General features: G+C 51.3%; 2 protein-coding genes across 5 annotated transcripts in view; both read right to left on the bottom strand.

Annotated features, from left to right (window-relative positions):
* Positions 1-363: 363 nt before the first annotated feature.
* On the bottom strand, positions 364-13,638 carry CYP2D8 (cytochrome P450 family 2 subfamily D member 8). Its single transcript, XM_073006656.1, has 9 exons — positions 8,571-13,638; positions 7,103-7,274; positions 6,414-6,566; positions 6,165-6,325; positions 5,541-5,717; positions 5,209-5,350; positions 4,817-5,004; positions 4,219-4,360; positions 364-4,115 (listed from the first exon to the last, which is right to left on the bottom strand). The coding sequence occupies exons 1-9, from the start codon at positions 8,748-8,750 to the stop codon at positions 3,937-3,939; spliced, it is 1,494 nt and encodes a 497-aa protein (XP_072862757.1). The 5' UTR covers positions 8,751-13,638; the 3' UTR covers positions 364-3,936.
* An 84-nt stretch (positions 13,639-13,722) lies between these two features.
* The window catches only part of TCF20 (transcription factor 20), a 186,644-nt gene continuing 184,495 nt past the window's right edge, over positions 13,723-15,871 (bottom strand). For 3 of the 4 annotated variants that reach the window (XM_007975962.3, XM_007975965.3, XM_007975968.3), the window contains one exon: positions 13,723-15,055. Coding sequence is in view for 1 of the 4 variants with exons in the window: in XM_007975968.3 (XP_007974159.1) it covers positions 15,038-15,055 (18 nt within the window). In the remaining 3 variants the exon portion in view is untranslated. The remainder of the gene's footprint in view (positions 15,056-15,871) is intronic. The other variant, XM_007975967.3, reaches the window with a different exon arrangement.

The raw sequence follows: 15,871 nt of genomic DNA, 5'->3' as shown, positions 1-15,871 counted from the left end.
TGAGGGCAAGAGTTTGAGACAAGCCTGGCCAACATGGTGAAACCCCATCTCTATTAAAAATACAAAAAATTTAGCCGGGCATGGTGGTGGGTGCCTGCTACCCAGGAGGCTGAGGCAGGAGAATCGCTTGAACCTGGGAGGTGGAGGTTAAAGTGACCCGAGATCGTGTCACTGCACTCCAGGCTGGGCAACAGAGCAAGACTTTTTTTTTTTTTTTTTTGAGACGGAGTCTTGCTCTGTAGCCCGGGCTGGACTGCAGTGGCCGGATCTCAGCTCACTGCAAGCTCCGCCTCCCGGGTTTACGCCATTCTCCTGCCTCAGCCTCCGGAGTAGCTGGGACTACAGGCGCCCGCCACCTCGCCCGGCTAGTTTTTTTTTTTTGTATTTTTAGTAGAGACGGGGTTTCACCGTGTTAGCCAGGATGGTCTCGATCTCCTGACCTCGTGATCCGCCCGTCTCGGCCTCCCAAAGTGCTGGGATTACAGGCTTGAGCCACCGCGCCCGGCCAGAGCAAGACTTTATCTCAAAAACAAAAAAAGACAAAGAGAAACAACAAAAAGTTAAAAAGCGCCGGGATGAAGTTAAAGTGTAGAGTTTTTATTAGTTTTTTTTTTTTTTGCTTTATGTTTGTTTGTGCAATCAGAGTTAAGTTGTCATCAGTTTAAAATAATGAGTTATAAGATAATATTTGCAAGTCTCATGGCAACCTCAAATCAAAAAGCACACAGTATGTGAGACTGTGTCTCAAAAAGAAAAAACAAACAATGGATACACACACACAAGAAAGCAAGAAATTAAATCATACCACCGAAGAAAATCGCCTTCATTAAAAGACAAGAAGGAAAAAAAAAAAAAAAAGACAACCACAAAACAGTGAGAAAACAAATAACAAAACAGCAGGAGTAAGTCCCTGCTTAGCAATAACAACATTGAATGTAAATGGACTAAACTCTCCAATACAAAGACACAGAGTAGCTGAATGGATGAAAAAGCAAGGCCCAATGCTTTGTTGCCTAGAAGACACACACTTCACCTATAAAGATACACATAGGCTGGGCACAGTGGCTCACGCCTGTAATCTCAGCACTTTGGGAGACTGAAGTGGGCAGATCACGAGGTCAGGAGATCAAGACCATCCTGGCTAACACGGTGAAACCCCGTCTCTATGAAAAATACAAAAAATTAGCTGGGCATGGTGGTATGCACCTGTAGTCCCAGCTACTTGGGAGGCTGAGGCAGGAGAATGGCTTGAACCAAGGAGGCGGAGCTTGCAGTGAGCTGAGATGATGCCACTGTACTCCAGCCTGGGCGACAGAGCGAGACTCCATCTCAAAAAAAAAAAAGATACACATAGACTGAAAATAAAGGGATAGAAAAAGATACTCCACGCCAATGAAAAACAAAAAAGAGCAGGAGTAGCAATATTTAGACAAAATAGATTTTAAGACAAAAACTGTAAGAGGAGGCCGGGCATGGTGGCTCACGCCTGTAATCCCAGCACTTTGGGAGGCTGAGGTGGGTGGATCACGAGGTCAGGAGATTGAGACCATCCTGGCTAACATGGTGAAACCCCATCTCTACTAAAAATACAAAAAATTAGCTGGGCGTGGTGGTGCGTGCCTATAGTTCCAGCTACTTGGAAGGCTGAGGCGGGAGAATGGCTTGAACCTGGGAGGCGGAGCTTGCAGTGAGCCGAGATTGTGCCACTGCACTCCAGCCTGGGTGACAGAGTGAGACTCCATCTCACAAGCAAAATAAAACAAACAAAAACTGCAAGAGGAGACAAAGAAGGTCATCCAGCAACAGAATATAACAATTGTAAATATATATGCACACAACACTGGAGCACATAAAGCAAATGTTATTAGAGCTCAAGAGATAGACCTTAATGCAATAATAGCTGGGGACTTCAACACCCCACATTCAGCATTGGCCGGACGTCCCAGATGAAAGCCCAGCAAGAAAACATTAGACTTAACGTGCACTACAGAACAAATGGACCTACTAGATATTTACAGAACACTTCATCCAAAGTCAGCAGAATACCTGTTCTTCTCCTCAGCACATGGATCATTCTCAGAGATACACCATATGTTAGGTCACAAAGCAAGTCTTAAAACATTAAAAAAGTTAAAATAATATCAAGCATCTTCTCTGACCACAACAGAATAAAAGTAGAAATCAACAAGAGGAATTCTGGGAACTATACAAACACGTGAAAATTAAACAATATGCTCTGGAATGACCAGTGGTTCAATGAAGAAATTAGGAAGGAAATTTGGCTGGGCACAGTAGCTCACACCTGTAATCCCAGCACTCTGGGAGGCTGAGGCAGCCAGATGACCTGAGATCAGGAGTTTGAGACCAGTCTGGCCAACATGGTGAAAACCCCGTTTCTACAAAAAATACAAAAATTAGCAGAGCATGGTGGCATGTGCCTGCAGTTCTAGCTACTAGGGAGGCTGAGATGGGAGGATTGCTTGAACCCAGAAGTGAAGGCTGCGGTGAGCCCTGATGGCATCACTGCACTCCAGCCTCAGTGACAGAGCAAGACCCTGTCTCAATAAAACAAACAAAAAAACAAAACACACACACACACACACACACAGAGATGCTCAAACTAGTATCATTTTGCTGTTAGAGCCAAGAGGGGTGGCCTGTGTAGTAAAAACGGGGGAAGTCATTCCTTGCACAATGCAAACCATTGGACCAAGAGTCCAAACTGACTCTTGACAGGCTGTTGGGAGATATCTGCTAAGGCCTTGGAATGTCCTGCCTGAAATAGTGCCTTTGTACATAGCTGGGGCCTTGGATCATACAACACAGTTTATGCCAACAATGTGACCGGGGGTGGGGCCCTTGGCCTGTATCCATCTGACTTCAGGAGGGGCTAGAGACTGAGTAACTGAGGTCAGCCATGTTGGGGGGCTCAAGCCTGGGTTTTTGTGTCCCAACAAAAACCCTGGACACCAAGGCTCAGGTGAGCTTCCATGGCTGGCAGTGCTCTCCACGTCACTTGCTGTTGGGGGAGAATTAAGCACTGCTTGTAGGAGTCCACCAGGAAAGAGAGCTGCAGCCTCAGCCTGGTTATTCTGGACTGTGGCCCCTGTGCCTTTCATCTTTGCTGACTTTAATCTGTACCCTTCTCTGTAATAAACTGTAACAGGAAGGATAACAGCTTTTCTAGGTGTGTGAGACCTTCTAGCAAATCACCGAACCTGAGGGTGGTCTGGGGGACCACAACACAGTCTCCCACCCTAGCCAGGGAATGGGCTGATTCCTGGCATATGCCTATTCATATCCACCCAGCCAAGACATATGCTTGGACTTTGTTGCCAAGCCAGGCAGCCAGTGATGGGTCTCTGGGCGTGACGTGGGGGTAGGCTGTCGCCTGCTGAGAATCACTATGCCTGTATCTCAAGTAAAGTCAGGTGTCCAGATAAGAATGAATGAGGTGAGGCCAGTCTCAGTGGCTCACACCTGTAATCCCAGCACTTTGGGAGGCTGAGGGTGGTGGGTCGCCTGAAGTCAGGAGTTTGAAACCAGACTGGCCAACATGGAGAAACCCATCACTACTAAAAAGACAAAAATTAGCCAGGGGTGGTAACGGGTGCCTGTAATCCCAGCTACTCGGGAAGCTGATGCACGAGAATTGCTTGAACTCGGGAGGTGGAGGTTGCAATGAGCTGAGATTGCACCACTGCACTCCAGCCTGGGTGACAGAGTAGACTCCATCTCAAAAAAAAAAAAAAAAAAAAAAAAAAGAATGAGGTGACAGGTGAGGGGTGAGCGCTGACATCAGGCAGGTGACTCAACACAACCAGGACCTTGGCAGTGGCCCAGAATGGATTCAGAAACCAAGTGGGAGCCACTAGATTCATTTTCTGTACAACAGGGTCCCAGCTGAGGAGCAAGTTGGGGGCTTGATGCCCAACTCTAGCGGGGCACAGCACAAAGCTCGTAGGGGGATGGGGTCACCAGAAAGCCGACCACATGAGAGTGGCTGGGCCTGGGCTGTCCGGCGGGCACCGAGAAGCTGAAGCGCTGCAGCAGGCAGGTGAAGAAGAGGAAGAGCTCCATACGGGCCAGGGGCTCCCCAAGGCATGCACGGCGGCCTGTGTGGAGGGGAGGGGAGGGGTGTCAGTGAGCCTGGCTTCCAGGCAATACCCCTGCAAGACTCCATGGAAGCAGGCAGGGAGCCGGGCTCCCCACAGGCACCTGCTGAGAAAGGCAGGAAGGCCTCTGGCTTCACAAAGTGGCCCTGAGCATCCAGGAAGTGTTCGGGGTGGAAGCGGAAGGGTTTCTCCCAGACGGCCTCATCCTTCAGCACCGATGACAGGTTGGTGAAGAGCGTCGTCCCCTGGGCAGGAGATGCAGGGTGAGAGTGGGGACGGGGCTCTAGGATGCTGGGACCCCTGCCACCAAACACACAGGGGGGACACACTGCCTGGCACACAGCTGGACTCTGTCAACTAGTCCGGCACCCGAAAAGCTCCTGGGCACCCTCTCTGACCCCATGGCAGGGCGCAGTCACACCTCCCAGGGGCGCCCACGCTGCCCCCTCTCCCTACAGGCACTGGGGTGCTCCAATATTCTGGCAGGTCCTGATCTGTCTACCCCACTAGACTGGGGTTCTGTATGGACAGGCCAGCCCTGCCTCTACTCTGCACCCGACACCCAGGCTGGGACAGTTGATGTGATGGCATTGAGGACTGGGTGGCCAGGGTTCCCAGAGTGGGCCCACCTGGCAGTGGCCATGCTGGGGCTACCACCAGGGGCTGGTGCTGAGCTGGGGTGAGGAGGGCTCCAGGCCTACCTTAGGGATGAGGAAGCCCTGCACTTCGATGTCACGGGATGTCATGTGGGGCATATTCAGGGGAACAATGTCCCCAAAGCGCTGCACCTCGTGAATCACGGCAGTGGTGTAGGGCATGCGAGCCTGGTCACGCATCTCTGGTCGCCGCACCTGCCCTATCACGTTGTCGATCTCCTGTTGGACACGGCCTGGACAGACATGCGAACCCACAATGGGTCAGCACTCAGGGGACCAGCCCTGACCCTCTCCTGCCTCCTGTGTTGGAGGAGGTCAGGCTTACAGGAGACTGGTCAAGCCTGTGCTGGGAGCCTTGGGTGTCCCAGCTAAGCTCAGGGGCTCCCGCCTGTACCCTTTCTCCCTTGCCCCCTGCACTTGGCCCCAGCTGGACTCACGCTGCACATCCGGGTGCAGGACCATGAGCAGGAGGCCCCAGGCCAGCGTGGTTGAGGTGGTCACCATCCCAGCAGAGAACAGGTCAGCCACCACCATGCGCAGGTTCTCTTCATTGAAGCTGCTCTCAGGGTTCCCCTTGGCCTGAGCAGGGCCGAGAGGGTACTCGGGGACAGAGTGGGAAAGCCCCCAAATGTCCTCCCATTCTGCACCTGTCAGCCCAGGTGCCACTCACCAGGTAATCCAGTGGCCCCACCTTTTGCCTGGCCACTCCTCATTCCTCCCAGGAGCTCAACCCACCACCCTTGGTCCCCACCGTGGCAGCCGCTCTCACCTTCTCCATCTCTGCCAGGAAGGCCTCAGTCAGGTCTCGGGGTGGCTGGGCTGGATCCCAGGTCATCCTGTGCTCGGTCAGCAGCTCATCCAGCTGGGTCAGGAAAGCCTTTTGGGAGCGTAGGACCTTGCCAGCCAGCGCTGGGATGCGCAGGAGGAGGGGGATGGCATTCAGCACCTACACCAGACACAGAACGGGGTCTCAATCTCTCCTGTGCTCTGCGTTCACCTGGACCAGTCTCAGGCCCCAGCTGTCTCCAGGGAAGACCCAGGGCCGGCCTGTCTCCACCACTGACCTCCCCAAGTTCCTCCTCAAGTACCAGCCTCCACCCTCTCTCCTTGCCTTGGGCTGCCAGAGGAGAAATCTAAAATAAAAATCTCCAATGCGGACAGGAGGCACAGGGTCCTTGGCCTTTCTTGGTGCCCCCTGACCCAGGCATACCTCTCCCCTCACGGTGTCTGAGATTTCCCCTCCTCCTCCAGGCCCTTCCTCTAGCAGTGAGCTCTCCTGGAATGTCCTTTCCCAAACCCTTCTATGCAAACCCACTCCTCTGAGGCCCCGCTGCAGCCCGGGCACCTCTCAGGAGCTCGCCCTGCAGAGACCCTGCGGTCCCTCGCTCCGCACCTGGGGCAGGAAGCCCGACTCCTCCTTCAATCCCTCCTGTGCTAGGTCCAGCAGCCTGAGGAAGCGAGGGTCGTCGTACTCAAAGCGGCACCCGCAGGTGAGGGAGGCAATTACGTTGCTCGCCGCTTTGTCCAGGAGGCCATTGGGGCGAAAGGGGCATCCTGGGGGCGGGAGATGCGGGTCAGGGGTCGCTTTCCCCGTCCCCCACCTTCCCAGTTCCCGCCTTGTGCCCCTCTGCCCATCACCCACCGGCTTGGTCGGCGAAGGCGGCACAGAGGCAGGCGGCCTCCTCGGTCACCCACTGCTCCAGCGACTTCTTGCCCAGGCCCAAGCTGCGCAAGGTAGACACGGAGAAGCGCCTCTGCTCGCGCCACGCGGGCCCGTAGCGCGCCAGGAACACCCCTGGGGGCGGGATGGACACGTGGGCGTGGCCATGAAGGCCTTGGCCCCGCCCTCCACCGCCCACTACAACCCTGTGGTTTTCCTGGTCTTCCGTGGTCCCTTGCTGCATCCAGCAGGGCACTGGGCCTGCTCTTTGCTCACCTACCTTGCTTGGGTCTTGGCCCCACCTTGGCTCTTCCGACCCTGACTGCCTTTCCACTCAGGGAAGATCCCGCCCGCCCTGCCCTGCCCATATTGAGCCCGCAGCACAGCTGGGACACCGGCTTCCAGTTGGGAAAGGTCGGGCTGCTCTTAACCAGGATCCTGGCAGGTCTGTGCAGTTGCCCCACCCACTCACAAGCCCCGCCTCCTCCCGCCCACACACTCGCACCTCCCCCGTGGAAGTGGTTTCCCGGTCCGCTGTCCCCAACCCACTCTCTGGGCTTTTTCTGTGTCCCAACTCCACGACCCCGCGCCCTCTCGGCCCAGCTTGGGCTACGGTCACCGCCCACTCAGGGCCCACGGAAACGAGGTGTCTGTCCCCCACCGCCGCTTGCCTTGGGAGCGCAGCCCGATGCCCAGGACCTGGTAGATGGGCACAGGCGGGCGGTCGGCAGTGTCCTCGCCGCAGGTCACCAGCGCCTCGCGCACGGCCGCCAGCCCATTGAGCACGACCACCGGCGTCCAGGCCAGCTGCAGGCTGAACACGTCCCCGAAGCGGCGCCGCAGCTGTAGAGGGAGGGTCAGGGCCTCCGTCAAGCCAGGGTCCCCCCAGACTGCAGGTCCTAGTCCCAAGTGAGCCTTGGGCGACCCCCGGTGATATCAGGAGCAGGTGGAAGGAGGAGACCCAGCCTCCTGATCCTGGGGCGTGGGGGTCACACCTTCTACGATGAACTCAGTTTGGATGCATCACCCAGCTATGACTTTGCAAGAGTCACCGAAATTGCCAATAGGCCCCAGTTAGCATCCCATTTTACAGCTGATGGTCCATGCTGGTGAGCAGTGAGGCCTGAAGACCCACAGTGCAAAAGGTTTGAACCGGGTCACTATATCCCTTCATCCTTGATTTCTAACTTATTCATTTCTTTGGACCATGTCTGGCTCTGTCACCCAGGTTGGAGTGCAATGGTGCTATCTTGGCTCACTGCAACCTCCACCTCCCGGGTTCAAGCAATTCTCCTGCCTCAGTCTCCCAAGTAGCTGGGATTACAGGTGCCCGCCACCGCAACCGGCTAATTTTTGTATTTTTAGTAGAGACAGGTTTCACCATGTTGGCCAGGCTGGTCTCCAACTCCTGACCTTGTGATTCCCCCGCCTCAGTCTCCCAAGATGCTGGGATTACAGGTGTGAGCCACCGTGCCCAGCCGTTGATTTCTTACTTATTCATTTATTTAGACATTGTCTGGCTCTGTCACCCAGGTTGCAGTGCAATGGCACAATCTCCACTCACTACAACCTCTGCCTCCTAGGTTCCAGCAATTCTGCCTTAGCCTCCTGAGTAGCTGGGATTAAAGGCATGTACCACTGTGCCCAACTAATTTTTTGTATGTTTAATAGAGACGGGGTTTCGCCATGTTGGCCAGACTTGTCTGGAACCCCTGACCTCAGGTGATCCATCCACCTTGGCTTCCCTAAGTGCTGGGATTACAGGTGTGAGGCACCACGCGCAGCCTGATTTCCTGATTTAAACGGCACATAGGACCCTCACTTGTCTTCCAGTCCCAGGGCCTTTCCTTCTGGTGTCAGCAGAAGGGACTTTGTACTCCATAACATATGCTGCCCAATGGGATTGCACGCCCATTGCCAAGTCCAGCCCCACCTCCAGGCCCTTGCCCCACTTTTTCTTGGACTTTGGAAAATCTCATCTTTCATGCCATGTATAAATGCCCTCCCCCAGGAAGTCCCTCAAATCTGCTTCCCCTTCTCAGCCTGGCTTCTGGTCCAGACTGTGGCTCTACCCACCACGTTTGCTGCTGGTGGAGGATCCTCAGGACCTCTGCTACCCTCCAGGACCTCCTCCCTCACCTGGTCGAAGCAGTATGGTGTGTTCTTGAAGTCCACATGCAACAGGTTGCCCAGCCCCGGCAGTGGCAGGGGACCTGGCGGGTAGCGTGCAGCCCAGTGTTGGCGCCGGTGCATCAGGTCCACCAGGAGCAGGAAGATGGCCACTGTCACGGCCAGGGGCACCAGTGCATCCAGCCCCATGACTGCCTTGCTGCCCACTGGGCTCCTCTAGACACACCTGGCTCCCCCACCCCACCAGCCACAGAGGACCAGGCAGGACACTCTCAGCACATGAAGTGCATGATCATTCCCTTATAAAGGAAACTGATCATGGCCTTTGCCCTCTGCTGTGAGCCAACCTGCTGTGTTGACTGTGCTGCCAGTGGGTGCAGGGTCAGGCCAGGGTGGGTAGGGGCTGCTCCAGAGGTCCTTGACCCTGCTGCTTGCTCTTGGTGCCTACCCAGGTTAGGGTAATGGGTGAGAAGTGACCTGGCATGAGAGCTCCACCCAAGCTGGCGATATGGGTTGTACTGGGTGCTGAGCTGTGTACTGGGAGCATGGTGGGAAGGCTGTGAGTGGACCAATGCCCCACCGTAATCATGACCTTGAGGAGCAGGAAGGTAACATAGCTGACATGAGAAGCCAGCGGTACCATGAGGGTCATGGGGACTCTGCCCCAGGCTGGAACAGGACTTTCTGTGAAGGATTCATGGAGAACTTTGTCTAGCTGACTGAGGGGCTGCCTAGCACCGTAGGCCACAGCACTGGCAGTGGGAAAAAGCCACCCCTGGAATTTCCTGTGCAGGTGGCCTGAGGGGCAGCAGGAGGCTGGCAGCTGGAGCCTAGGTCTTTTCAGGTCTGGATGAAGACTGGATCTGGGGAACAAAAGGTAGGGAGAACAGTGTATTTAAAATTAAAAAAAAAAAAAGTTTTTTTGAGAGACAGGGGCTTGCTCTGTTGCCCACGCTGGAGTGCAGAGGTGTGATCAAAGCTCACTGCAGCCTCAAACTCCTGTGCTCAGTCAAGAGATCCTCCTATTTTCGCCTCCCAAGTAGCTGGAACTACGGGTGCACACCATTATGCTTGGCTAATTTTTTTGTTGAGATGGGTTCTATGTTGCCCACTCTGGTCTTGAACTCCTGGCTTCAAGTGATCCTCCTGCGTTGGTCTCCCAAAGTGTTGGGATTAGATGCATGAGCCACCTGGCCCAACAGAAGTTTTGAGGCCACTCAACTGACAGAGAGCAAGACCCATGTCCATCTGGGGACTTCTCAGATCTGGCTTGTGGCCTCCCAAATTGGCCTCAACTGAATGAATGTTCCTGTCCTACGTGGCAGCACCCTTCTACCTCGGACTGTGAGAGAATCAAGGTGCAGGGACTGGTGGCCCTTTATACATTACCTGTATGCACTCTTGGCCTTTTGAGGTGTCAGACCACCTGCTCAAGCAGTCATCATGATGGGGGTATGAACGGCAGGGACAGGCGTGCCTGCAACGTAGGCAGTGTCCTCCCGAGTGTCCTCTTTACCAGCCAGAGGCCTGTAATTCAAGATACAGCAGCATGAGGAAAACCTTCGATAATGATGCCTATGGCCTTTTCCAATCATTGTGCACCTGTGGCTTCCATTGATAGGGCACTTATGTGCCAGAAACTGCTGGTCAGACTGTATGTGCTCCAGCTCATTAATCCTCCCACAGCCCCCTAAGGAGGTGGTTTTATGGTCCCCAAGGCAGAGACCGAGGTTCAGAGATTACATAACAAGGTTCAAGTCACAGAGCAGTGTTAGAGTCCATGTCTAAAGTGTATGCTAAGCTACTACTCTATACTGTTTGGACATTACATCCTATTAATGGTCAGTATAGAAGTTTCTGGGATTATTTTTAGGGAATAGATCCAACCTGCCTTCCCTCAACACTGGGACTGCTTGTGTCACGGTGAAAAGTGTACTGTGCCCTGGCAGGCCCTCTGGACATTGCCAAGTGAGATGGTGTGAAAATACATCAGCAAGTGGTAGACTAGGAAACTCCGGGCTCATTCTCCTGGAGAGCTCAGGGTTAACAAAGCTATAGGAACCAAAACATCATTGTGAGAATTTTAGAGACTAGTTAGGACGCTGCAATGCCAGCTGATGCAGAGCCAGGAAGGGACTGCACTGGAAGGGTAGTAAAGTTAAGCATTTTACTTGTTCTTGCCCTTCCCCCTGCCAGGCACAGCAATGCCACTGGGAGGGACCCTCCAATTCCCAGCTCCTCCCATGGGACAGGTTTCTGTTGGGTCTGACTCGTCCCCGAGTGCTGAGTGGCAGGGTCTGCCCTCAGAGCAGCACCTCTGAGTTTCCACAGCTGCAAGGGGGTGGGATTATGGGCAGTGGAATAGTTATCTCTGGGTATCCTGGAGGGGACTGGTGCCTGGATCCCCGGTAAATACCGAAATCCAAGGATGCTCAAGTTCCTTATGTAAAATTGCATAGTATACCTATGCATATGCTCCTGTATACTTTAAATCATCTCTAGATTATTTATAATACCTAATACAGTGTAAATACTATGTAAATAGTTGCTATATTGTACTGCTCTTATTTGTATTTTTAGTTGTTATACTTTTTTTTAGAAGTATCTTCGATGTGTGGCTGAGTTTGTGGATGTGGAGCCTGTGGGTACTGAGGGCTGCCTGTACCCTAGAAACAGAGATGGAAAGTCCAGGGGCAGGATGGGCCTGCAGGGGGGCAGTTTAATGGGTAAAGTTTGAGTTTCATAAAATGAAAAAGTTCTGAAGATTGGCTGCACAACAATGTGAACACACTTACCACCACTAAACTGTACCATAACTATTATGATGGTAAATTTTTTTAGCCACAATTTAAAAACTTTTATTCAAAAAATAAATGGCCACATACACACCTGTTGGAATGGCTTAAATCCAGAACACTGACACCACCAAATGCTGGCAAGGATGTGGACCATCAGGAACTCTCATTCATTGCTGGTGGGAGTACAAAATGGTACGGACACTTTGGAAGACAGTTTGGCAATTTCTTTTCCATTCTTCAATTTTTTTTTTTTTTTGAGACGGAGTCTCAGTCACTCTGTTACCCAGGCTAGGAGTGCAGTGGTGTGATCTCAGCTCACTGGAACCTCTGCCTTCTAGGTTCAAGCAATCCTCCCACCTCAGCCTCCCGAGTAGCTGGGACTGCAGGTGTGAACCACCATGTCCGGCTGATTTGTGTATTTTTAGTAGAGACAGGGTTTCACCATGTTGGCCGGGCTGGTCTCAAACTCCTGACCTCAGGTGATCCAGACAGTTTGGCAATTTTTTACAAAACTAGACATACTCTTACCATACAATCCACCAACTGTGCTTCCTGTACTTACCCAAAGGAGTTGAGACCTTATGCCCACACAAAAACCAGCAAAGGGATGTTTACAGCAGCTTCATCTTTAGTTGTCAGAACTTGAAAGCAACCAAGATGTTCTTCAGCAGGCGAATGGATAAACTGTGGTACAGCCAATGGAATTATTTGTCACTAAAAAGAAACAAGCTATCAAGTCATGAAAAGACATGGTTGAACCTTAAATGCACATTACTAAGTGGATGAAGCCAATCTAAAAAGGCTACCTACTATATAATCTCAACTATAGGACACTTTGGAAAAGGCATAACTTTGGAAAAAGGCTCAGTAGTGAGGGAGGGGGGGGAAGGAAGAATGAACAGTGGGACAGAGGATCCCTGGGGCAGTGAAACTACTCTGGATAATGGTGGGTCCACGTCTTTTTTTTTGAGACAGGATTTTGCTGTTGCCCAGGCTGGAGTGTGGTGGCGCGATCACGGCTCACTGTAGCCTCGACCTCCTGGGCTCAAGCGATTCTCCCATCTCAGCCTCCCAAATAGCTGAGACTACAGGCGTGCATCATCACGCCCAGCTAATTTTTGTATTTTTATGTAGAGATGGGGTTTTGCCATGTTGCCCAGGCTGTTCTCGAATTCAAGCCTTGATCTGCCCCCCTGAGCCTCCCAAAATGCTGGGATTATAGGCATGAGCCACCACGCCCTGCCAGATCCAGGTCTTCACACGTGTCAAAAGCCATAAAATGTCCACCAGGAGTGGCCCCTAGTATGAACTATGGACTTTGGGTGATAACAATGTATCCATCAGTTGTAACAAATGTGCCACTCTGGCTGGGATGTTGATAGAGGGGAAGGTATGCATAGGGGGGGTAAGGGGTTATATGGGAACTCTCTGTGCCTTCAGCTTAATCCTGCTGTGAACATAAAACTGTTTTAACAAAATCAATTAAAACACTGAAGGAACGAAAAGGCACTTGAGCAGTTGAGGCGAACTGCAGAAGGCAGAAGCGAGTCAGGAGGCATGTGCGTATCACTGCCACTCCCCAGTGAAGGTCATTTCTGAAGTCAATTTAAGGAAAGACCTAGAACAATTCCAAGTACTCCACTCAAGCCAATCAAAAGGGGACAAAACAATAAAAGGCAAAATGACAAACATTTGCTGTCAGGAAAATATTTTCCTCAAGATAACGTATTTTTCAAGTTTTGTGGTTTAGCCCTTGACACCTGAAATCTATCATTTTAACTGTATTAATGCCAAGACCAGAATGAGAATGCAACTAGCTCAAAAAAGCCATCATTTCTATGCAGGTCCTGTTCAGTTGCCCAAGCTTGGTCCTACGGCCAACACAACGTACCCACCCACACCTCCATCCTGGCAGAGTGAAATGAGAAATGGACTGCTTCATGTAGCGATTAAAACACCATTAATCTGCCATTTCTGCTGCCCTAAATTGATGAACACAGAACTCATTTATAATTGCTTATTTCTACTTCACAACATTCCTTCCAGTATTTCTACTCTCTAAAAAAGTCCATTAACATTCCATTATTTTTTTATAACCCTTAATGTTGATTGGAAGTATGTCCTCATATCAACTTGAATAAATCTGACTGTCTCCATACACTGGCCACACTCTACCTGCCCAGAGGAGTGGCGGAAGAACCCTGAATTTTGCTTGCTTCCCAACTGCGTGGCCATCGAGAGGCTAGGAATGGGACAGACCGGATCTGATCATGGCCTCCTCTGGAGAACCAGAGCTACCCTTTGGGGGTTAGAATGGGAGAAGGAAGAGACGCATTTGCTTTAAATTAAACAAAAGCAGGAAACAAGGTTAAAATGAAGTTTATTATTTTTTTGATTTTTTGATTTTTTTTGTTTTTTGTTTTTTTAAATAAAACTGTTTGTGAAACAGCTATTTTATCCCCATGGCAGAGTGACCCCTGAAAGATGCACTAACCCCTTCTTAAGGCCATAACAAGATTTTTTTGTACTTTTTTCTTTTTTTAAAACTCAGATATTTAAAAATTATACAATTTACAAAACAAAACAAAACAACACAACATAAAGAATCACGTAGCATGGGGCTGCCTATCTGACAGGTCCTCTTTTCCTTTATAAAAATGAAAGCAAAAAGAAAAAGGGGCTAAATGGGTGTTCCTGGTCAGCTTAACCCACTCTGATCACAGCGACAGTCCCTCCCCGTCCCTGCCTACAGCTCACACTGCCGGCTCTGGCAGCACAGGCCTGGGCCTCCTCTCATCCCCACGGGTACCTGTGGGTCAGGGCACAGCTGCCTGGAATGTGCTGAGGACAGGGGGCCCCAGAGGAGGGTCATCCCTCGGTTTTGCTGCTGCTGTGTACACTTAGGGTCCTCACCAGCCACAGTGACCCAGGACACAGCTATGACCTCAGGCATCTGCCAATTTCACCCCCAAAAAGAAAAAGTTAAAAAAAAATAAATAAATAGTGTTTCTGGAAATGAAAAACAAATATTTTTGTGTTTAAACATCATTCCCCTGCTCTTGAAAACATGGACCGTCCCTATATTTCCCCCTCCCCCTAAAACCTTCCCACTTTGAGACAAATTAATGACAAAAGGATGGTTCTGGTGTGGTTTTTCTGCTTTTTCAATCCTGGGTCTAGTGTTTTCTGAACTGGTGTGAGACAGGCTAAAGATCAAAGCCACACACACCCCGTCCTTTATGAGATGAGGGTTTGTTCAGTTCAATTTCACATTTAAATTTCACTTGTCATCAGAACAAATTTGGAGATCTTTAACTAGATAATTTTAAAATAGAATCAAAAGGGATAGCGCACCTTTCATTTAAACAAAGTCTTTCCAGACTAAAAATAGATTTATATATATATATTTTTTATCCCTCCCTTTTAATTCCCCCCACCCTTTCCCCGTCATCCCACCCCTCCCCCCCTCCCCCCACATTGTCACTATGGAGATTGTGTCCATGGAAACAGCCATTCCAACGTCTTGGGTCTTTCTTTCCCGTGGTGTCACTGGTTTGAGTGTGATGTGAGAACTTAGGAAGGAAGTGCTGGCATGGGCAGGCACGCGGGGTGGGGCGGGGCAGGGTGTGGCTGCACGGTAGGACGATTTCCATTCCATCACGAGTGTCCACCACCTTCTCATCTCCACAGTCTCACCTGCAAGACAAGGGACAGACACTGAAGGCCAGGAGCCTCCACAGGGTCCACCACCAACAGCCGCTGTTCCATGGTACCCCTGGGAGCTTTCAGTAGGAAGCCTGCACTCAGACCCCTCTGTAGATGTGCTGCTGGTGTGGGACACACCTGAGACCAATGCCAGGGCCACTGTGTGGCTTTGGATCTGGAATGTGATTAAAGGCAGCAATGACCTAGTGGGGGTGCTGGGGCCAGACTTTGAGGGCTCCTCAGGGTATATCTGCCTTCCTAGTGCATAAAGGAACCAGGACAGCAGAGAACTCCCTGACCTCAGGGCAAGCCCCCAGTTGTGGGGCAGCTGGTGGGGTTTTGCCAGTGTCGGACCCCAGCTGTGACTGAAACCTACAGTACCTGGTCAATCTGTGGAAGAACCTTCTCGAAGTCCAGCCTCTTAGGACAGTTTCACAGTTGCCTCTAGTCGACACAGCTAGCTGTTTTTGAGACAAATCTCACTCTGTCGCCTCGGCTCCCTGCAGCCTTGACCGGGGCTCAAGCAATCCTCCCACCTCAGCCTTCCAAAACAGCTGGGACTACCAGGTACACGCCACCATCCTCAGCTAATGACAAAGTTTTTTTTTTTTTTTGAGACAGAATCTTGCTCTGTTGCCCAGACTGGAGTGCAGTGATACGATCTTGGCTCACTGCAGCCTCCGCCTCCTGGGTTCAAGTGATTCTTGTGCCTCAGCCTCCTGAATAGCTGGGATCACAGGTGCACACCACCATACCCGGCTAATTTTTGTATTTTTAGGAGAGATGTGGTTTCGCCATGTTGGTCAG

The sequence above is a fragment of the Chlorocebus sabaeus genome, chromosome 19 (assembly GCF_047675955.1).
Source record: "Chlorocebus sabaeus isolate Y175 chromosome 19, mChlSab1.0.hap1, whole genome shotgun sequence".
Lineage (NCBI taxonomy): Eukaryota > Metazoa > Chordata > Mammalia > Primates > Cercopithecidae > Chlorocebus > Chlorocebus sabaeus.
Note: the sequence above shows the minus strand (reverse complement) of the source record. Positions and strands in the feature narration are given on the sequence as shown.

Bases quoted from the DNA above. Each gene is read 5' to 3' on its own strand.
- CYP2D8 (XM_073006656.1), bottom strand. From the start codon at position 8,750: ATGGGGCTGGATGCACTGGTGCCCCTGGCCGTGACAGTGGCCATCTTC. The intron at 6,326-6,413 runs GTGGGTGATGGG...TCCCGCCCCCAG, and splicing joins CGCCTTCGCCGACCAAGCCG to GATGCCCCTTTCGCCCCAAT. The intron at 4,116-4,218 runs GTGCCTGTGGGG...CCCTCCACACAG, and splicing joins CTTCCTGCCTTTCTCAGCAG to GCCGCCGTGCATGCCTTGGG.